This window comes from Dermacentor silvarum, chromosome 1 (assembly GCF_013339745.2).
Source record: "Dermacentor silvarum isolate Dsil-2018 chromosome 1, BIME_Dsil_1.4, whole genome shotgun sequence".
Classification (NCBI taxonomy): Eukaryota; Metazoa; Arthropoda; class Arachnida; order Ixodida; family Ixodidae; genus Dermacentor; species Dermacentor silvarum.
Window position 1 is genome coordinate 12,301,014 of NC_051154.1, and position 23,548 is coordinate 12,324,561.

At 44.8% G+C, this 23,548-nt stretch overlaps 2 protein-coding genes across 3 annotated transcripts in view; both read right to left on the bottom strand.

The window, feature by feature from the left end:
- Positions 1-1,394: 1,394 nt before the first annotated feature.
- On the bottom strand, positions 1,395-2,435 carry LOC125939691 (uncharacterized). The gene has a single exon (XM_049664999.1). It carries the CDS (start codon positions 2,425-2,427, stop codon positions 1,930-1,932), a length of 498 nt encoding a protein of 165 aa, XP_049520956.1. The 5' UTR covers positions 2,428-2,435; the 3' UTR covers positions 1,395-1,929.
- A 277-nt stretch (positions 2,436-2,712) lies between these two features.
- Positions 2,713-23,548, bottom strand: part of LOC119456817 (uncharacterized) — a 76,031-nt gene continuing 55,195 nt past the window's right edge. For both annotated transcript variants that reach the window (XM_049664991.1, XM_049664994.1), the window contains one exon: positions 2,713-3,393. The gene's annotated coding sequence lies outside the window, so the exon portion shown is untranslated. The remainder of the gene's footprint in view (positions 3,394-23,548) is intronic.

Genomic DNA, 23,548 nt, shown 5'->3' on the forward strand with positions numbered 1-23,548 from the left:
CTAGTCGAAACCCGAAATGTAAATACCAGGCTGCTTCATGAGGCTGCGGAGACATTAGGCTTTTTCTCAGATTTCGTGCCCCGGCTCATTTTGTCACCGGGTGTACATGATAGATTTTCTGATATGCAAGCGGTGTTTGGTTCCCCCTTCGCACGATGCAGCAAGGGCACTCAGGAAAGCTCACCGCGGATTTCTTGGTAGGAATGGAAAGCTGTTATTGGCATAACATACCTACTTTGAGTGCTTGCACAGAAAAAGCTAAGCATGAGTATAGCTTTTGGATTACAAATGCCCACGGCACGCAAAAACACAAAAGCGGTGACAGAACTGACAGAGCTTTTATCGTAGTCCGTCAATTCTGTCGTATCTTCACGCTGCTGCGTGCAAATGAGGTCAAACAACGTTGCACATGCAGATTAAATACATGCCATATATGGCCCAGGAGTACGATGTACGTACTTTTAACAAAGTGCATCCGAATTTATGTCACCCAACAAATGTGTTTTGACTGCTTCATACAGTGACTGCAGACATATTGTCACAAGAATCGTGACTAATGTCATGATTGAAAAGTAGGGCATTGCGTCCAACTTTTCAGACAATGCTGGGCATTGCGTCCAAGCAGCATTCGTGCGTTCTTCGTGAGTAACCGACATAAACTAAGACGACTCACCTGTCACCAGAAATTGCCGTCAACTGCGCTTATCTATTTTCGTCCTTCCTTTTCTCCCTTTTCTTCATTATTATTATTATTATTATTATTATTATTATTATTATTATTATTATTATTATTATTATTATTATTATTATTATTATTATTATTATTATTATTATTATTGAATGTATGCATTTTGCGCCTTGTTGTATGTACACCTTTCTTTTCAAGATAGTTATTGTTTATTCATTGTTATTTTTTTACTGATATTCCGCTGCTGTATTTCTTTTGCTATGTATACGTGTGCCAGCACTTAGACCTCATGGTTGTTCCTGGGCACGATAAATAAATGATTGATTGATTATTATTACTATTAGTATTAGTATTATTTACATCCAAGAGCGCTTTGACATTTCGGACACAGGCAATCGCGGCAGAAAGCATTCACTTGGAACATGCTCAGGCCCTGTTTCCACAGAACGTGTCTAACGCAGGAGCGTTTAGTTTTTGATGGGCCCTCCGGCGCCCATCCCTCATGATAATTATTAGTATGATGAAAAGGGATCGCCTCGACGATGATCAATCATGGGAACCATGCACTTGTGTACGCAAGACACCTTTTCCAAATACCGGCCCGAAACTATATATACGAACTCCATGGAAACCTAGTGGCTTTTTTAACGAAAATCAGTGGCCCACACTGCGTTTTCTCTCGTTTACATCGAGTCAAGCACCAAGATTTCTTCGTTCTTTCAACGTGCGCAGCCTGCCGTACGCCGTTCTTTTATATGAAGCATAGCGGACGCAGGTGACTAGCTAGCACTCTAACATAACGCATCCACTTTAATGTAACCCCAGGCACGTTAAAAGAACAGAAAAAGTGAGACAGCAAAACACCAAAGGCACTTAACACTCCACAGCAGAACGTCACCAGAAAAACTTTCTATGAGGAATGAAAGAAAGAGCAGTTATATTAACGAGTTGGTATAATTGCTCGAGTCCCTCTCTCTATGGCGAGTATGTGGCACGAGAGTAATACATGATACCTCCAGACCCTCAGTTCAAGTCTAATGAAGAAGGAAGACTGTTGAAGAATATAAGACAACAAGTCATTGTCCACTGTTCCTACTCCTAACCTGGACCAAGGGATGAGAGCAAAAAGACAATATATTAATTTTTCCTCGCGGAAGAACTTTCACACGTCAAACCAGACTCTTCATACGGACCTGGCGCACGCCCTAATCGTCCGCACTGTCTCGGCATCAGCTAATTCTTCACTGCTTGCGGGCGTCGTTCGCTTTGGCTTGGTAGGGGGGCGGCGGGAACGGCGGCGGGTACATGCGGCTCACGTCCGCCAGCGTCATTTCCTCTAGCTGGTAAGGCACTACGTTGCCACTGATCGTCCGCAGGTGAGCGCACGTCGACACCGGCACGGGCTCACCGACGAACGTGACGCGCCGGCCCTGCAGCGAGCCGTGGCGGTCGAGAGGCCGCTGCCCGCGGCCTGCTGGCAGCAAGCACAGGGATACGAGCAGCAGTAGCGCGGCTCCCACCAGGCACAGTCCCCACCAGTGGAGGCCCGAAGCGAGCAGAGCCATGCCCGCCACGAACACCAGGGCCACCACAGAGAAGCAGAGTGCCGCCGAAGCCGTATGCGACGCTCGCCCCTCCAGGCGTCGCTCGTCTCTCGTAGTCGGCTGCTGCGTCGCAGTGTCTATCCGCCTCACTTCCACGGGGACCACGCTGATGCCGGGCATGACTGAACAGACCATGGTGTCGCCCGCTGGCCTCTCTCAGCTGCACGGCAAGCGCATCTCGGTCGGCCCCGTGCTTTGCTCTGCCAGCACGCTCAGGAACGTGGAATGTAGCAGCAGGTTCGCGCCTGTCGCTCTGGAACTGTTGTTGCCCCTGGAGATCTGGCGCTGCGTCAAGGTGACAAGTGAGGCAGATGCGAGCGAACGGGTCACGCCAGGCCGGCGCACATGCAGTCGTGTGCCCGCAACAGATGTGCCGGACGCAGTCGAGGTGACGACCGTGTGTTATCGGCAGACTACGAAGCAGCTGCAGGAAAAACAAGGGGTACACGGGATAGAAGCAGCAGCGACGCTTCAACTTCCTGTCATATGACCGGCAAAGTATCTTTGAACACTGGCTTTAAAATGGAGGAAAAGTAAACAAACGCAGTCGACAACCTTAATACTTTGTCGCTGCGGAAATCCCCGGTGAACGCCACGCTTTCAGCAAGAGCTCTACTGCTCCCTAAAGATACACGCCGCTGTAATCATTGTCCGAGTCGCTGAGAACGGGTGGCCTCTTCGTTATGACTACGGCCCCGTCTCTGCTTTTGTAGAGCACGGCCCTCGAGTCGGCCCTGTCACTGTGCGCCTCTCGGAACGCCTTCTCCGATGGCGCCGGATAGGGCGGAATGTCGATGGCCATGAGGGAGTCTCCCGGCGGCTGAGAATGCTCGTCTGTCGAGGCACTAAGCGACGGGCGGCGCGGCATTCCGCCGTAGCAGGTGCGGCCCATCCACACGATGCCGAAAAGGAGGGCCACGGTAAGCGCTGTGCCAATGATGAAGAGGCCGACGGTGATGTCGGCGAGGATGACGCAAAAGATGCCGGCCACACACAGGGCCACGAGGAAGGCCCCGATCGCATAGAGGGCGCTGCGCTTCATGGACGCTCAGCAGTGGTCGTCCCGCCACAGCTGTGGTTCATCTCCATCCTTGGAATCACCTGCAGGGAGGAGACAAGACCTGAAGAGTCTTCGCGAAACAGCCTATACGTTGACGGATGCTTTTGTTAAACTATAGTTCGTGACCACGTCGAGAGCCTGGGCATTGCCGCTAATAGAATGAGTATGTCGAAAAGGTCTCAAGTTCGATCACATGCACGGGCAGTATTCACCGTTGCAGCAATCTATTCGACCTCGAACGTATTAAGTCTTGTTCAGTTATATTTTTCATCAAGATATATATATATATATATATATATATATATATATATATATATATACAAAAGGAATGGAAAGACAAGGAGGTTAACCAGAAGATATCTCCGGTTGGCTACCCTGTACCGGGGAAGGGGGAAAGGGGGTGCGAAAGATGAGATAAAGAATAAAAAAAAGTCTCAGTGTCGCTCGAAAGGTTAATCATTGATTGCGATAACAAATTATTACACAGGTATACGAATTAAGGTTTGTCGTTTTATTGGCCGTATGAGCTGTGCTGTAAACATTCGCTTACTAACTAAATTAACAAGCATGGTGTCAAGCGCGCACAGGAAAACATGAACACATCTCATTCGATCACTGCAGACGCTCTCTGTCAGAACGCTGACGTAATGAAAAGCAGCTACAGCGGCGAGCGAATCACCCTTCGTGCTGCCTCTTGCTTCAACGCTAACAAGGCGCTCGAGAACAGAGAGCGTACGAAGCCACCAGCAGATAGGGCACGTGTGGCCGCGCTCATCCCCACCTTGGGCAGCCGCGGCTGGAGTGGAAGAGGAGAACTGCGTTTTCCTGCGCCACCTTCTAGCGCATGCACATCTCCCCGCTTTATACGGAACATCGCGTCGAAGTCGACAGCGACGGCGACGGCGGAAATTCGCCTGGAGGTGCCATTTAATTGCTACCGCAATAAAATACAGAGCAGCCTCTGTGGGCGCTGTCAAACTGTCTGCGAAGACACCACATAGTCTCACACAGTGTCAACGTCCCACTAGTACATTCAATGCCACACAGTGCACATTCACAACTCCAGTATCTCTTAACTGACGCAACAACACCTTTATAGTAGCTCGCGCTGGTGTTCGTGTAGGTCAGTGTCCCAGAATTTTACTTTCCTTGAGTGGGCGCTTGTCCAGCTTGTCTAGCGTGGCTGAGAGCCGCTGCTCTTTGCGGGTTGAAACGAGGGAACTTGAAAGGAAGGTGTACGATCGTTTTACTGCACGCGCAGAAGTAACAAAGTGGCCTATTGGCCATTCCAATGAGGAATTATCAATAATCAAGCAGGTCGAAGTAAAGAGAAGACGCGGGTCGAAAATTTTCCCTTCTCCTTTAAAACTCCTTTTTTAGATTGTATAGGAAAATTACACTTCAAGAATCTATTTTCATCTGTCACAAATCAAGACGTTTCTCTGAGCTGAAGAGCGTCAAACATTATTATTATCGAGGCATTGTAGCTGTAGGGGCTTCATTTTTTTTTATTCATGCTGAAGTGATGAGACTCACAACCACAAGTTCTGCCCAGATGGTGAGCTTTCCTGGTGTAACCACAAGCAAGCACTAGCCTTAGCTGAGTCGGCACCGGCTCATTCTTCAATTCTCCCCATTGTTTAACTGCGAGGCTATGCGTCGTAGTACATATGAGAGGTTGACAAGCGAAGAGCTGTGGTCTCGCTGTATTCAGGGTGAAGCCCAAAACATCAGCAAGTCAGTCACTTAAAAGCAACGCCGGTCACACAAACGTCAGTCACTCAACAGCAAGATTTGGTTGCGGGCTGTGCCCCAACTTGAACAAGAATTACTTCAAGCATTGTTGTGGAGATGACCACATTTACGGTCATACTGTAGTTCAACATACGTCACGAAATCTTTGAAGATGTTAGGCAGGCATAGGGCGTCCTTCCCGCTCGAGAGTTGATCCGTCTGAGCAACCAGATAGAGCAGAGAAAAATCAAAAGAATGTCTGGAACAAAAACAGCTGAAACCAACTCTCGTCATTGCAGTCCCGCAAAGAAAGCCCGGCTTGAGGAGTTAGTTCCGAAGAGTTCTGAGTAACTCACACTTATTGTGAAAATACTGGTCTGCATTCTGACCAAGTCGCATGCAAATTGATTATTTGCAATAGTGATTAGCATGTTTAGAAACTTTAAGCTTCGCTTTTCTCTTTTTTCAATGCTACTCTGTTTTCACTGCTTGTGCGCAAAAAATACTTGCACTTATTATGACTCGATAACTACTAAATTTTCCGTGCGCATGCACAAATATGTGTAGCATACTCGTGCAAGTACCTAGGTTTTTAGTTTTCGCTGAAATTTTGGTCACAAACTTGTAAGGACACTAATCATCGATGCCCTCAATATTGACAGTGCTAATTAACATTTTTATAATAATAAAGCTAATAGAAAAGCATTTTCGACCGTATTTACAATGACTTTTTTTATAAGAAGCAATATAGGTTATTTTGTAACCCTCTGCTAGGCCTGGTCTGAAGTCCAAACATTGCACAAGAGACTCTACTTTTCCCACTTCCGTGTTCAAAGATATCGAGAAAATAAAAACGCATACGAAAATCGGAGAGTAAACTGTATATTTAGCATAAAATTTATTCAGTAAACTTTATTAATAACGAAAATGTATTTCTCAGGAGCACCTCCCCTTAAGGCGCATTTTTACATAAGCAAGTTGCGAAGGTCGCGCCACCGACAAAGTGGTCGTCGCAATTGGCTAGTAGGCGACTGTTTTCAATGAGTCGCTCGCTGTTTGATTTTTTTATCCTGCAACTGGAGCTGCTGAACTGCCGAACAAATTGGCGTGCTACCATTACTGCATTTTAGCTGACTGAGCCACCCCTGCGGGACACCATTACCGCATTTTCTTCGGCAGTGTAACACCAGTGCCGGAGCCAACACCACAGTGGTACATTTCAAGACAGCTACAACACTACCGTCAAAATACATACGCACAAATAACAAGCGAAAAGCAAAGAGAGTCAAGCGTGTGCGAGATAGCACAGTTAAATTGGCTGCCTACCCTAGGTAAGTCAGACGCAAGCAGAAACGTCTCAGTTTGTGTCTGACCATTAAGACGCAAATTCGTTCGGGGCGAAAGAAGTTACGAATGTGGAAGCAGTAGATTTTAGTTGAGAACCACATGTTTCGGTGGGTCGGTTTGCAAGTCGCGTCTGCGGCTCTGGATTCTCGGTCACCAGTGGTGGTCGGTCGCGTGATGTGCGTCAAATGCCTGTGTGAATATGCGCCTTTGGGTAGCTAGCTTGATCATAAATTATGCTTTTCTCGCGTGTGTGTGTGTTTGCAGCACACAATGCTGCTCCCTTCGGCGGACTTTACTCTCCGCAACACGACATTCGTGCATCCATGCAACTGAAATGCTGGATCGAGTACCCACTGAGAAATGAAAAAAAAAAAACAAAAAAAAACATGCATAATAAGCGTTTGACGGTGCTTCAAAGGAATAATTCCGGAAAGCGACAAGGATATAAAGGTCATGGTTGGTGCGATACGTGCTCAGTGATTCGGGAATAATCCGGTTCTATGTGTTCGTTCGCCCGAGCCGCTCCATGCTCTTAAAGTGATTTCAACGCGGTCGGCGCTCAATCCAATCGAATCGAATGTAGAATTCTTTTCTAAAAATTACCAGCCATTTTTGCCACTAATATAAAACGATCTTCCCATGCTAGTATATTCACAACGATAGGAAGTTTCTGTCATGAAATTGAACGTTGGCTGATTCCACGAGAGATCAACGCGGGTCCAAAAATTGATATTTTAGATTTCATTCAATATTTTATATTTTGTGCGCATATCACTCGGTAGTACGAAAGTGAATTTGCCTTCTTTGACAAATGGATACTTTAGGAGAAAAAAAATATCGAAATTCTTCAGGTTGCAGGCGCCATTTTCATGCACCGGGCATTCTCGCAAATTCACAACAATGTGAAATACAAAATATTACGGCTACAAAGAATGCATTTTATTGTGTAAAACGTATACGTAAAGAAGAGTCAGCAAGCGTTGTTTGAGGCTTCTGTGCAAAACGGAAGTGTTTTAGAAAAAATTCTTAATTTGCTACACTTTTCGAAATTTGCTATATTTACGAATTTTTGTCTACTAAACTAATGCATGTAGCCTTTTGAAATTTGGTGGACTATGAGACCTTAATCTGTTTAACGATTGTGCTAAATATTGTTGCTATAGCACAATTTTCCATTTTTACACTTTGCCTCAAATGTGAAGTTTCGACAAAAATGAACACTATTTAAAAATCAAAATAAAAAAAAAACCCCAGCTTAAAATTTTCTCAAAATTTCGCAAACAGCTGTCCACAGACACTGGAAAAAGAACATTAAAAAACATCTTGCATTATTTTGTTTTTAATGACAATATATGTGGTAGAAATGAGAGCTTCGTCGGGATGCAGCAAGGTGCTAAGAAATAGGGACATCGCGGTAAAAAGAACGTCCATTAGCCTCTGACTTGCCTAAACTTGGCCGTGATTGCGACAAAAGGGCAGTTTTGGTAAACTAGTATTATGAGTGCAAGCACGCAGTTCTCAAGTGCCTAACTTTCTGACGTAAATTGTGCTACTGGGCCATCATTCGCGCCCACATTTTGTTAGCGCTTTCAGATGATGCTCTTCTAAAAATCGTCTCTTTCGAACGAGTTGGTAGAGTGTAGTAGAATGGGGATGGGTCCGTGGGAGGCGGTGGCAAACAGGTGGTAATGCGAAATACGTTGAAAGTTGCTGGCGGTGTGGCCGCCGCCTTAAGAGGAAGCTTTAGCTTGGGTTCCCTGCCTTTCCCTTATGACTTCTCTCTCTCTCTTTAGCTTGGGTGCTCCTATCTAAATACATGTAAACCGAGAATTAGCTTTTCTCGGCAACCACTGCACCACATTTGATGACGTTTGTTGCAGTTAAAAGAAAAGTGAAACTCTAGTGACTGTTGGTTGCGATTTTTTTATTTAAGTCGTCAACTGTTTAATAAAATTGATAAAATAGCAGAGCTTCAGAAAACGAAACTATCAAATTTACAACTCTATCTCAGCAATGAAACATGATATCACAATCTTGTAAACTGCGCCGAATAGTAAATCTAAACTGGACAAAATTGCTATATTCTACATGGCTTTGAAATAGACTACTATTTTGTGTGTAGAACGTGTGTAAAATCTTCGTAAACAATGTAACAAATTCATGTAAGGAATAAATTGGCATATCAAATTTGTCTGTTTTGAAAGCTCTAATAGGTGCCGTTCACAGGTCTGCAATATGTTTTATATAGGTGCAGAGCTATTAGAAGCACAATTTGTGAACATCGTGCTTCTATTTTTGAAAATTCCAATTCTATTCCAATTCTATTTTTTAACTTACCAATTCTTGAAAATTCCAGTTACATAATGCAGGCCAAAAATCGACATTTCGCGTCCGACAGTCACTAGAATTTACCTTTATCTATCATGTGCAACAAATTTCAGTAAAATCGGCCCAGTGGTTATCTCAGAAAATTGTTTCTGCGTTTTACATGTATTTGAATAGGCGGCATCGGAGTTGGGCCCGAGCTAAAGCTTCCTCTTAAGAGCAAGCTTTATTAGATTCGCTTCATTAGATCTGCGTGATCTGGCCCTCTGGATCAGTTGGTCTTATTGAAAATGTGGAAAGAGCCGCCATTTCTGCAGCGCTTCGTAAACTGAGGACGCGTTCTCAGCACGCTTTCATCCTTTCGGATTTGTCAGCGGTGCTCCAACAATTATCCCGTGCATTGTATGGCAGCAAGTTCGGCCGACAGTTATTGATGTTAGCTAAGGAGCTCAGCAATAGGCATTTCATTCTGAAGTTTCAGTGGATACCGCCACATGTTGGACTTGCAGGCAATGATGCAGCAGATTAAATTAAGAGTGCCAATGAGTCACCCCTTATATAAATACTTCTCAGCACTTTGAATATCACCTCACCATCCAGGAGTGGTTTTAGCACTTTGAATATCACCTCACCATCCAGGAGTCGTTTAAGGAAACCGCCACGCAGAAGCTATACGCTGTTTCATAGAGTAAGAACTAGTTCCGCGAACACCCCCCTCCCCTCCACCCTGTTAACGCGGAACAGTTCATCCGTGTGTCGCGCCTCTTTCCACCTGTTCAACCCCCTTTTTGAAGAGGCGGCAGAAGAGAGAGCAACCGCTGGCGCTATCTTCCAGCTAAATCAGCCCTAACCAATACCATCACCCCCCCCCCCCACCACCGTATCTTAGGTTATGCTGTATAATGACGCTTCCGATGGAGCCATGGCGAGTACAACATTTTTAGAGACTTTTACCTGTCGTAAATTTTGTTATTTGTGTACATGCACAGGGAGTTCACCGTTAAATCTGCCATTATCTGTGCTGCAAGCTACGCACACATGTTAAATAAAATGAGCCATGTAAAGGTTACTCTGTTGACGTATCTTTACTCACATTCAAGAGAATGTGTATTGTACTAAATGGTATTTTATGCAGAAGTATTGACCATGAGGGTAAAATTACCCTTGTGTCGCACTCATGGCGAAGTTTAGGCAAGTCAGAGGCTAATGGACGTTCTTTTTACCCCGATGTCCCTATTTCTTAGCACCTTGCTGCATCCCGACGAAGCTCTCTATTTCTACCACATATATTGTCATTAAAAACAAAATAATGCAAGATGTTTTTAATGTTCTTTTTCCAGTGTCTGTGGACAGCTGTTTGCGAAATTTTGAGAAAAATTAACGATGGTTTTTTTATTATTTTGATTTTTAAATAGTGTTCATTTTTGTCGAAACTTCACATTTGAGGCAAAGTGTAAAAATTGAAAATTGTGCTACAGCCACAATATTCAGCACAATCGTTAAACAGGTTAAGTTCTCATAGCCCATCAAATTTCAAAAGGCTACATGCATTAGTTTAGTAGATAAAAATTCGTAAATATAGCAAATTTCGAAAAGTGTAGGAAATTAAGAATTTTTTCTAAAACACTTCCGTTTTGCACAGAAGCCTCAAACAACGCTTGCTGACTCTTCTTTACGTATACGTTTTACACAAGAAAATGCATTCTTTGTAGCCGTAATATTTTGTATTTCACATTGTTGTGAATTTGCGAGAATGCCCGGTGCATGAAAATGGCGCCTGCAACCTGAAGAATTTCGATATTTTTTTTCTCCTAAAGTATCCATTTGTCAAAGACGGCAAGTTCACTTTCGTACTACCGAGTGATATGCGCACAAAATATAAAATATTGAATGAAATCTAAAATATGAATTTTTGGGCCCGCGTTGATCTCTCGTGGAATCACCCCGTTATGAAGCCTTGCTTAATAAAATCACACATGGAACATTACATAGGAGCAAATAAGCGGGCCATTCGCAACACACTCAGAACTCATTAGTTCGTGCGAATGAAAGCGGTTTAGCCGGAAACACCTTGCTCCCTGAGTGACATTATAGCATGCTACACTACGTAACTTCTCATGTTTTATGTCTAATACGGCCACCAGGATGACATTTATCGCCCTTTTACTTCCATTTTCTACTTAATCGCACACACCTGGCGATAAAATGAATGCGGCGTTAAGTCCCAACACTCCACAGCGGGTTATGAGGAACGCCCAAGAGGAGGCTTCGATTAATTTTGAGCTCCTCGGTGTCTTTAACGTGCACCTGATTGTAATTATACGAGCGTTATTGAATTTAGCACCCATCGAAATGCGGCCGCCGTAGGCTGAAATGTTCAAAAACTATTTGTAGAAACATTCGTATTTACGACCAGTGAATATTCGATTCGAAGACCGAATTGAATAGGACGATATTGTACTTGTTATTAGCAAGTTTCGAATATTCATGAGCCCGTTTGCTTCCTTAACAATACACGAGGTTATTTAACTGCGTTAAAGTCGGCTCACGTCTCTGTTATAAGGAGTGCCAAACTTTGCGGCCGCGTGCTACGCACCCTCTCCTCGATCTTCATTCGAACCTGCTACCCAGCATCGGACATTGGTAAAGAAATGAAGGAGAGAACTGTGTCTGTAAAGAAATAAAGTTCCCTGTGTTAGGGAGATGTATTTCAATTTAACTTTACAACACGAAAGCATTTTTCTGCAGTTATTTTATCAAGTTTTCATTTTACTTCTACATGCTCATTCACAGTCAAGCTGCGAGTGTTTACTGCGCATTGATTGAAGCAATTAACCAAGCAAACGAGCAAACAAAAATGAAATGCCGGTATATACCACTCGTTACAGTAGCATGTAATGCCTTATCATACAAATTGAACAGATATAGTTAAATCTACTGAACTCCGACGCAGACTAGAAGGTTGCGGGGTTGGAGGCAGCGCGACCACGCCAAGGCGACTGTTCCCGGTGGTACGCTTGCGCCTTGCACAACACATCCATGATAGCAGTGCACTGCAAAACGAAGACACAGAAGTAGATGGAAAATACGGTATTCCGAGCTTATCCCGTTTCCTCCCTCTTTTTCTGTGTCTTCGTTTAGCCATGCCCTGCTATCAAGGATGAGTTCCAACTCGCCCGATTCGCCACCCTTGCTTGCAACTCGTGTTGCCCGCTTTTTCACGGCTGACTGAAAATGAAGAAACAGAAATGGCATGCGATGCAGCAATATTTAGCGATTATTTCGTAGACTCAACCCAGAGCCGGGATAATGTAACGAATAAAGCAATTGATTTTCGTCCCTGTGGCTGGAGCAGCACACGTTATCAGCGGGATCATTCGGCCGCGAACGGTGGATGATAAGAAAGGAATAGAATAGAGAGAAAGGAATCCTTACATTATATAATGGCAGAGGTGTCGTGTTTTTTAAAATTAGCACGACGCCAACATTCGGCTAAAGAGCAAAGAAGTCAATGAGTATGCCTTCGCAATTCAAAACGTCCAAATTACAATAGCACAGCTGCGAAGATCACACAGCTTACACCTCGCCTTGGTTTTCATTATCTTTTTGCCCGAGCGCACTTTTTTTGGCTTCCTTCGAACGAGGAAAATATTATGAGAACAGCCCAACTCAATCAATTAAGGGATAAATGCGAGTAATGAATGCCGAATATGAGTACGCGATGCCAGATTAGCTCTATAGCAAATAGAAAACTACGAGAAACTCGTAGCCAGGACGAATCAAATCAAACTCCCGAACGTCCCCGTTGAAATGGGATAGTGGGTTGCGCCACCAAGATCTTGTTCTTGTTTTCCCTAATGCCCCACCTATCTTTTGTAACACACACACACACACACACACACACACACACACACACACACACACACACACACACACACACACACACACACACACACACACCACACACACACACACACACGCACACGCACACGCACACGCACACACACACACACACACACACACACACACACACACACACACACACACACACACACACATACGCAGACACACGCACGCACGTACACACACACGCACACACACAGACACACACACGCACACGCACGCACGCACGCACACACACACACTGTGCGTTTGTAGTCTCCTTTGTTTGTGGTATCCCTAGTTTTCTGCCACTAAACCTCCAATCGCCTTTTTCTAATGTCCACTGCGGACGTGTTTACTTTCCCCCTGTTATCCCTGAAGTCAAGGGCGTCAAGGAGTCCAGAGGAGCCTAAACCGACAGCTGGGTAGATATCTTCACATTCTAATTAAACATGTTCCATCGTTTCCCTATAGCTTTACCGCAGCAAGCACATGCTTCTTCTTCCTTGGTGTTCCTCGCTTTATAAATACGCGTTATAAAGCATCCTGATTTCACTTCGAAAAGTAAGCAGATTCACTTTCAGTTAACATAAATTGTTTCTTTCCTGATTTCGTTTTTTCCCCCTCTTAGATAGTTACTCATAGCAGGTTTTGCGCAAGGTGAATTGATGACGCAAGCAAACTACTACAGGTGGTGGCGCCAGGTGCGCTGATGATGTTCCGATAATTATAAGCCGTTATTGCCCTTTAATGCCTTATCCATCCATGTCGAACCGTGATCAACCGTAACACGGCTGCGGCTGCGTCAGCGCCATAAGCGAGAGGTGGCACGAAGGTCAATTCGCTCTCTGCAGCGGGCCCTATTTTGAAAGCGATCGTCTTACGTGACGGACGAAAGGACGGACAGGTGGGTTTCCTGGTTGGGTAGGCGTCGAAATGCCTACGCATTTAATAAACGCGAAGACAGGCGCCATTGCGAAGAAGGCGCACTTTGTGCAATCCACTGCACAGATTTCACTTTTCTGTGAGGACGTCAGAGCTATTGTCTCGCACATGGTGAAGGCAAGTTGCTTTTTGGACCAACCCTGATCGTCAGTATACCCCTAATTTCACCATCAACCCGCAGCTCACCTAACGCGTGCCCCGGGGACTGGGCAAACACGTTGAAGGCATCTTTCATTGTTTCAGACATTATGTACCTTACACCGTTTTTTCCTTCTTTAATATCAGAAAAGTCAGTTCCCAACAAGTCCAAGCTACCTGGTGGTGTTGAGCACTTTCTGTGTCACTATACCACCGCGGGGGTAGCAGCAATGACTTCACATTATATACGTGGGCCAATACGGGCTGGTGATTCTTTAAAGCTCTAGGACTAAAGTGGGGAAGCAGTCCGAGCTACCGAAGGCCCTGCTGTTAAACTTGCGCCACTCAAGTCTTACAGGCATTATTTAATGTTGTGTCAGTCATCACGGCTTGATTTCTTTGTTTATTTCTCGTTCTTTATTTCATATACTTATTTCTGCTTTAGTTCCTTCTCATATTCATATAATCTCATACACCGCATCAGAAGTATAGCAAGCCTTGTATATAGGAGGATTTACAGCTTAAGTTTCCATCAAACATCTTCTCTCTCCATCTCGCTCGCGACTTTCTGCATTACATTAGGAATGGACACTTCTCATGTGTATTTATGCTGTCCCTACAATTGGTATCCATTTCATTGTGATTATCAATGGATACAAGCCTTTTACTTTTTTTTTCACGAAATGCAGTACGTACTTTTTCACAATATAGCAAATGAATATCGATAGCAACCTTGCAGGACGGGTCGCCTCCGCATCAGGGTTCATAAACTTGCTTACGGAGCAAAGAACGGTTGCTCGTTTGCAGCCCCGTCAACCGGGAGCCAAACAAGATGTCACGCTCAGCGGAGGGAGGGCGGGGCGCCAATTGCGCGCCGCTTGATGGGGCCGATGTGAGACTCTGTATCCCGCGTCTTGCACCAGCGAGCGCAGGGGCAGTGCTCGTGCTCGTTGAAAGTCTAATCAAGGCTCAAGGTTTTCCTTCCACTTCTTCCAAATGCCGAGACGTCACTTGGGCGAACTTCGCTGGCGCGGTGACACTGGGCCGTTTCGTTCTGCTTCACGTGTGCGTGCATGCCGCCGGAGTGACACTTCGAGATGCTGCGTGGTAGTTCAAGAGAGAAAGAAAATGTGGCACCGAGCACGTTTACATTTGGCGCATTTGCATGCTGACACTTTCTTCTTCCTTTTTTTCCCCTTCTATTTCTTCCGTCAGAGAGGGGAGTGTGGAGAGCCGTTATACATGCGGCGTACTGAAAAGGAAATCGATTCGAAATTTGGCCCGTATCAGAAAGCTTTTCGTTTGTAAGTGCGCCTTGCGAATGCCTCGCCGCCTGTGCTAATAACGTGGCCTCACTCACGATTGGCTGGTGTATGCTCTTACGAACAGCTCTAGCGTTAAGGTTGTTATAGTTTTAAGACTTTGTATCCCAGTGGCAAAAAATGCTGCCATAATGTAAAAGAATGCTGCGAATCTCGTGCGTGTCGCTGAACTTCAAATATCACTTGAGGTTTTTTGAGGCACTTCGACGTTTCAAAATATACTTAATAGATGCCACTAACTGTCCTGACAGCAGCCCCGCCAGAGAAAGAAAGAGCGTCCGCCTCCAGGCAGTGGCGTAGCCAGAAATTTATTTTGGGTGAGGGGTGGTTCTCCGCCGACAACGACCCCTCCTCCCCTTCCTTCACATCTCTCTCCCTGTATATATATATAGCCCCCCCCCCCCCCCCCCGCCCTCACTACGCCAATGCCTCCAGGTACCCGACTTGGTATCTACCTCAATTTACACGCGATAGCGATAAGGGCCCTGTGTCGCATAAAATACGGCGTTGGTGTCGGCGCAGGCGTCGGCGTAAGCATTGCCGTCCGTGGCATCCGTGGCGGCAAAATTCATCCCGAACCACCCTGACCACACAAGCCCTCCGCGTGGCGCAAGGGGTTGGTGAAAGAAATGCAATTTCTCAAAGTAAAATTCGTCAGAAAAATGCTAAAGTACGACTTAACTACAACCTACAAACATGATAGCGTCGGATTGTAAATTGAATGTACAAGAAAACATAATTCTGTTACGAGGAAACTCAAACACAGACCCCTTTTCCAGCACTTCTCGGCGCGCTCGGGTATGTTACTTGCGAAAACCCCATCCAAATGGCGCTCGCCTCCTCGGCAGCGCGAAGGTGGAGAACAAAAAAAGAAGAAAAGCTGCAGTTGCCGGGAAGCCTGACAAGCATTCAGGGATCTTTGAATGCTATCGCCTTTCACTCGGCGAAGCTTAAGCGTCCTCCAAATTTTCCGTCCAACTTGTAGTGAAGTATTGTTCATTTATGCCGCTGCGGCATTTCTTGTATGCAGGAGCAACACACAAGAATCATTCTGACGTAAAATTGCTAGGGAAGAAGCAACTAGAAGTATTGGTATCGTTTTGCGGAATCAAAAACAATGCTGGATAACCAGATACCGGCAAAATGCTTCGCATAACATAGATTCTCATAGTGCGTGGGAGCTTCAGGAGCGACGTGCAGACAGAGCTAAACATCTACAAAAGCGCTACGACCAAGCCGGAGATGTAGCCTACGTGGACACCGCGGAATACCCCCACCAGAACGCCGTAGTCGCAGGCTCGCAATACCGCCTCGCCGCGGTCGCATCAATACTCACCACTCAACCCGAAGAAGGAGAGGAAACGGCCATCGCCTTGGCCTATGCCTCTACCAATGCAAACTACATCATCAGCGATTCAAAAACTGCCATTAGCAACTACACAAGAGGACTCATAGCACCCCAAGCACAGAAAATACTCTCCGGCACTCCCGCCTCAAGGCAACGCCGTGTACAGATCATCTGGGCCCCTGGTCATTTGGGTCTGGCTAGAAACGAAGTCGCCCACGATGCCGCCCGAGCTCTCGCACACCACGCGCATCATCCGTCTCCTGCGTCTTCCGATCCTGACGAGCCCTTTGTTCTGCATCGCGGTTACGCGCGCGATCGCTTGGTCACATTCAGAGAAATCCTCCTCCACTACTGCAGAGAGCGGTTACGCTACCCCCCCAGCACACATAACACTAAATAAATCACAATCCACCACTTGGCGACAACTTCAGACGCGAACTTTCCCAAAGCCCGTGCTATACCACCGAATTTACCCCGATGCATACTCCCCACTCTGCAAAGCCTGCGAGGCCCGCGCTGACCTCGATCACATCATCTGGGCATGCCCGAAAGCTACACCCACCAACACCCACCGCACTAACACTACACGCATCATAACTACGGCCGAGCAGTGGGAGACTTTGCTGCTCAGCTTGGACCCAGAAGAGCAGCTCTGGGCCGTCCGGATAAGCCGAAGACGCCACCAGAAAGCAAGGGCTGGCCGCCATCTGAGGAAGGGGAGGCCTGGGGGTTAGTCTCCCAACCCCCGCCGCCCCCAGACCCCATCATGGACACAATAAAGTTTTATCTCTCTCTCATAATTTTTATCCAACATTAATTACCTCGCTTGTAGAAGTCGACAGATTGCTCCAAAATCCGCATTGTGACTTCGGAAATAAGAGCTTCATCATCTAGAAAATGCACGCCGTTCAAAGATGACTTCATTGATGGTGCAAGGTCGGGAGAATAAGGGGGATGGAGTCGAAATTCAAACCCGTAGCTGTGTGCTTAGATCTGGGCAACATGTTAGTTGCAAACTGAAAAATTGTCTTGCAGAAGGTGGACACCTTTGGTTATTATGCAACGTCTCTTAGTTTTGATGGCCACCGCCAAGTTCCGCAGCAGTAAAGCATAGTATGCCCCAGTAATCGTGGTATCCTTTGCCAGGAAAGCCATCAACACTACACCGTGGTGGTCCCAAAATACTGTGAGCATGACCTTGTCGGCTGAGGGTTGGGCACGTGCCTTCTTTGGAGTAGGTGAGCGCGGATGCTTCCATTGCATCGATTGGACTTTAACCTCCGGATCAGAGTGATGGACCCAGCTTTCACTCTGCGTGATAAGTCTGTTGAAAGAGTTCTCCTTATTTCCATGGCACATCGTCAAAAGAGTCGGGGAGCATTTCATTTTATCCCAGTTTCTGGAAAGTTGTGAGCAGCCGAGGAACCCAGTGAGTGGTTACCTTAGGCATATGAAGATGGTCTTCAAGAATTTCTTACATGGGCTTCACACTAATGTTGTCATTTTGGATAGGTTACGAATGGTTGCGTGGCCATGTTCCAAGATATGGCGGCTTCCGCTTGCGGGATTTTGTGTTGATCGATGGCGGAGCGGGCTCGCCCTGCAATTGGAGCCGTTTCCACCGAAGTCCGACCACATTTGAATTCACGATGCCAATTCTTCACTACATCATATGATGGGGAATCCTCCCAATAAACTTCTCTCATCCCTTGGTGCACGGCCTTTCAAGTAAATAAACTTCACGAGTGCTCTGTCTGTATTCCCTTGGGTCCATTATCCCATCTCGCACCATTTCATCACCTGTAAATGAAATACCCTTAAAATTTCAGAGTTGCCAATTGGTAGATAACCTATAAAGACTTATACCATTACTCATGTGCCGTGTCAGCATACTGCGATAATTAAAAGTGAGTCAGGGGAAATCTTTATTGAACGCCCCTTGTACTATTAGTGAAGGTGGCCTGCCAATGGCAAATATCGCTGACGAACGAGAAGCTTTGCAAAATCGCACCGTTTCGTGAACGGCTATACGATTAATGTATTTGCGACTAATAATAATAATAATAATAATAATAATAATAATAATAATAATAATAATAATAATAATAATAATAATAATAATAATATAATAATAATAATAATAATAATAATAATAATAATAATAATCATATCTTTATTGCCATAACAGGTATACACAGCCATCACAAGGCCTGTCTAAGCCAACAAGGGCTTGTGGGACATAGCCCTGCAGATTTGGCAAGCCAATACATTAAAATAGGAGAATATTCAGATATCAAAGAAAAAATAACGCTGTTACAAAATGTGCGCGCGACATTTCAAGTGGCTGCGCAAATTTAATACAACAGTATATAGAGTTCAAGTGTCACCATAACAAAAATCTAAAAACGAAACAGACACACACAAACTGCAAGTTTCACATATTTGAAACAACTACCACATAAATGTTACGTAGGTAAGAAGGCAAAGCAAGCGTGAATATTAACATAAAGTGCACGGATCATGTATTTCACTTACCTCTTCGAGGTTGCTGAGAAAATATCCTCCGGTCGATTGTTAATATATAGATTAGGAACGTACACACATCGTCGTGCCTCGCCGTATCTCGTTGAGGCACAGTAAAACGCAAGCCCGAACAGAGCATGCACGCAGGTTTGTGCTCAACTTTGAAATCCGACACCCCAAAACGACAACACCACTGTTTAAACAAACAACGAGCGGAGCGAAGGAAAACCTACGGCGGGAAATATATGTGTGGCGAAAGTAGAGGCGAGGTATACGCTACACTTTGGAGCATGTTTTTTTTAAAAGAGCGTCAACCCGGCTCTCCCAACGCGCAGAACAGAAGGCGAAAAGTGTGATGCCGCACCTCAATATTCCATACGCAAGAGCGTGCACATATGTTTTTTGACAGAAAAGGGGATACTACTACTACTACTACTACTACTACTACTACTACTACTACTACTACTACTACTACTACTACTACTACTACTACTACTACTAATAATAATAATAATATGAATGCTCACCTTATTTATAATATTAATTTTCTGTCACACCTAAGCAAAGGTGTGTCTTTAGCAACAGGAGATATATTGATTGTTTATAAGGAAAGTAGGAGACAAATATTTTTAGCATATCTATACCCACGTAGCGGCAGCTTTGTGCTTTAAATCACAGCTGTAGTACCATTCGCTTCTTTCTTGGGATTTTACAATTCCGGTTAAAAGTGTGAACTCCTCATGAAGCGGCAAAAATGTCGCACACATGACAAAGAAGTATATTACGGTTGCAGCTTTTGTTGCACGTAATTTTAAAACATTCGACCTCAAGAGCAAGGACCTCGATGGTTGAAAAAAAAAAGGTTTCGTCTCCCTCTCTCCTCAAAAGAAAAACGGTCAGTGAAGTTTTATTTTCTCATTCTTTTTCTGTCTGGCAAGATGTAACGCATATTAAGTATGTATATAAGTATATTATATATAAGTATATATATATATATATATACATATACATATATATTCTGCTCCTTATTAAGTTATTATAGGTTATTTGTCTATCTTTTGTCAAAGTGTATTTTTTTTCAATAAATATGCTTTTGTTGTTTCTTATACACATAACATTCAGAAGTGTACCGCGGCTCACTTGCTGCTAGACTTTGTGGGGGCCGGAACCTTGCAAGCAGCAGTTTGCGGCTTTTTTTCCGTCACCCCCATATTTCTCGTAGAGAAATAAAAGTTACTTTTGATTGATTGATTGATTGATTGATTGATTGACGAAAGTAGGTCAGCGACATCAAGTGACAAGCACACGCGAAAGCTAAATTTTGCTGAGCTTGCAGCCGAATTCAAGCCAATTCGGTGGAGCAAGTAAAATTTTCCCGCCGCGCAGCGATTGGCCGGCGGCAGAAATACCATCAAGTAACGAACCAAAACATGGAGCACACATCTTGCAAAGTAGCTGCGAATCAAGCTTTTGTATTGGGTACGTGAAAAATTGCGAAATGTGAATATAGTATCTCACGTATATAACCTGCTTGCAGGTCGTAAATGAGTGTAAGCGAAGTACCATTGTGAAAATTTAAATGTCTATATGTGCCGATATTTTCTTGGAGAGGGAGTCACTATTCAAGTTGATGCGTTCCGCGAAGCAATGTACGCTAGTTAGCAGCTAAATGTCCTCTAACGCCTACGGTAAGTAGTTCGAGCAAGCTCATGTCGGCAAGCCTGAATGCTTCTTTAGGATGGGGCCCGTTATTTGAGATAATAGAACGTGAAAGCGAACTGGATCATGGTAACGGGTTCATAGAAGAGTAGGCGCATAGAAGTGAGACGTTTACTTTACGATTATAACAAATATCGCGCTTTACACATTCGCCCACAGTTCGTAGCAGTGATAGCGATATGGAGTGCAATGTTACGCGTGCATAGAGCAAGACTCGCATACACACATGTATTTTTTGTTAATCTAGCAAAAAGTTTGCAGTTGCAGCCGTTACTACCTGCCACAACTAACTTTTACTACCTATTTTCTAACGCAAGGTATCCACAGGCCCACTGAGGTTAATAAGCTAGTCTGCGAGACAGCCTCCTCTTGTCCGTAGTCTGTTAAGCTGTGTGATGGTGGTCTTAGTGCAATATCGCTGTATCGCTGTATTCTATTGTTCATTTCACTGCTAACTGTATGTTGATGTATTGTTACCACTCCTGTTTTGGTCCTGATGTGGACCGACAGTATCTGCAAATAAATAAATAATAAATAAATAAATAAATAAATAAATAAATAAAATAAAAACTTAGCTGAGCTAGCTTCTTTCGTCATGTTACATTAACGGTTGTATGCTACCTTATTGAGCACGCATGTGCAGACAACAGACCCAGCTGGACAGAGCTGTGACGAAGCGTTACAATCTCATGTCTTGTAGTAAGAACTCGCGTAGGACTAGGCGGCTCACTTTCCACTCACAAGGAGCTATTCCTTCGCGCCACGAATCACCAAGATTTCCAAGTACCGTGTAATGTCGTCGGGCTCAGGCGATGACCATCTCCTACAAGTCACCAGCACAGTTTTCAGATCCTCTATAGAAAATTCTCCAGTGACTCGAGAAATTGACGTGGTGTTGGCACGGGAGCTTGAGGTGTTTGTGTATAGTGACAGTGCATTACGTAGGGGTCAACACAGCAGCCTGTAAAATAAAAGTGCCTCTATGCCGTTTTCTCTTTTCTTTTTAGCATGCTGGCTGAACTTGTGTGTTCTAGTGCGGCAACTGTATTCGAACTCATTTTAAGAACCTGCGAGAATCATCCGCGAAAGTCGGTTTATGAAATGATCATATGAACTTTTGCTCAACTGTTTTCTGTTTGCTGCTCGCGCTTTAATCGCTCATTGTCTTCTCGTATAAAATCACATATCGGACACAAATTAAAAAAAGAAAAGGTTCCGCCAAATGAACGACATCTCACTCGCAGTGAAGAGATGGAGTGCAGAATGCAAGCGTTTTAGCAATAGTGTAGTCAAGACGTATTATTGGGCTCGTTGCTTTATCATGGCAACAAACAGCCGCCACAGAAACCGATACACCAAAGACAGGGCCTTGTGAACATATTGCTGTCTCGTTTTGTCCTTTGTGTCTTTTGGCGCTGCTTGCAAGCTAGCACTGCAGCTTTTCTGTATTTCAGGAAGTGCGCTGTTTAGAGATTTAAGCTTGGTTGCGCTAGTTGGCTGGTTTTTAGTGACAATCTCGCAAGCGCTTCGTCGACCTCAGAGAAAGAAATGCCACAGCCTCAAATGAATCACTGTGGTATACATTCTCCACATCTCTTCTGCTGCTGCTTTACTGGGCTGATCTCTTTATGTATAGTCATACGCAGCGGCGGCCAAAAATGAAATGTGCGCAAGCTGTGCTTTTCGATGCCACATCCGGTGATATGTGAAATGTACTTGCAGCAGCAGAAATTTATAGGCACTAGGTAGAGCACGTGAGAAGGTTACACCATCGCTATACCGGATGCTCTTCGCCATCACTGGGCATGCGCGCGAGGACATGCGGTTTTCGCGGCCAGCCACGGTGTAGACGAGATAGATCGAAAAGCCGAACGCCGGCTTTGCTGAAATCATTTCGAATGTGCAATACTTCGTACAATACGTGAATCGACACGCAGAGTGCAGCCGCCAGCTGTGAAACCGGCGAATCCCACTTTCATGTCTGTCGCTGTGTTTAAGAGGAAGCTGTAGCTCGGCGTCCAAATCTGATTTCCCCATTCATGTGAAACGAGAAAATACGTCGCTTGGGTTACTGCAGAAGCGATATGAATGAAATTTGCGGCACTCAAAATAGAAACTTCTATCTGGTACCTATTTTAAAAGCACAATTTTGATTTCAGGCTCCAGTTTGTTTTTTGAAAGTCAGTAAAGAAATACATAAAAAAGAACCCCTATAGGTTTACAACTCCCTAACACCGCACCAGAAACAGGCACCTGAATTCTGAAAACTGTATCACCGTTGAGTGCCTGAAGTGGGCAACTTTAATACAATATTAAATAGTCCACGTGAATTTGTTACATTGTTTTCGCGAGTTTTGCAAAACTCCTATTAAGAAATTAGGGGTAGTGACCCTTTTACAGCGGTTAGTTTGTAACAAGGAAGTTTCTCCTCTCCCTTGCTTTTTAACTCTACCATTGCCAGCCTTCCAGACGCACTGAAAGTAGGTCGGATGGCAGTTAAAATGTCCATCTACGCAGATGACATCTGCATTTTGATCTCGGGGCACCAACACAAAGGTTTGCCCCGGATAGCCCAGGGCGCAATCTAGATCATCGAACACCATTTATCGACGCTTGGCCTATGTTTATCGGCGCAAGAATCTGCCTTCATGCTCTTACCCCCCAGCCGAAAGTTTTCGGCACGCTTAAAAAGTCGCCAGTGCTCGCTATAGCCGCCACGCCGATTTCAGGCTCACTTGTGGTGCACTCATAGCCAGTATATGAACACTGAATGTGCGCCTACGAGTGCTTCATTAACGTGACCTTTCATGGTACCCAGTTCGGGCATGACCATGGAGCAAAACTTTCGCATTTTAAATCACCAGCTACGGCGCAGCTCTACGTGGTATGGGAGATTATAAGCCTCACGTGAAC

Excerpts from the sequence above, each read along its gene's own strand:
- LOC125939691 (XM_049664999.1), bottom strand. The coding sequence starts at position 2,427 with ATGGTCTGTTCAGTCATGCCCGGCATCAGCGTGGTCCCCGTGGAAGTG.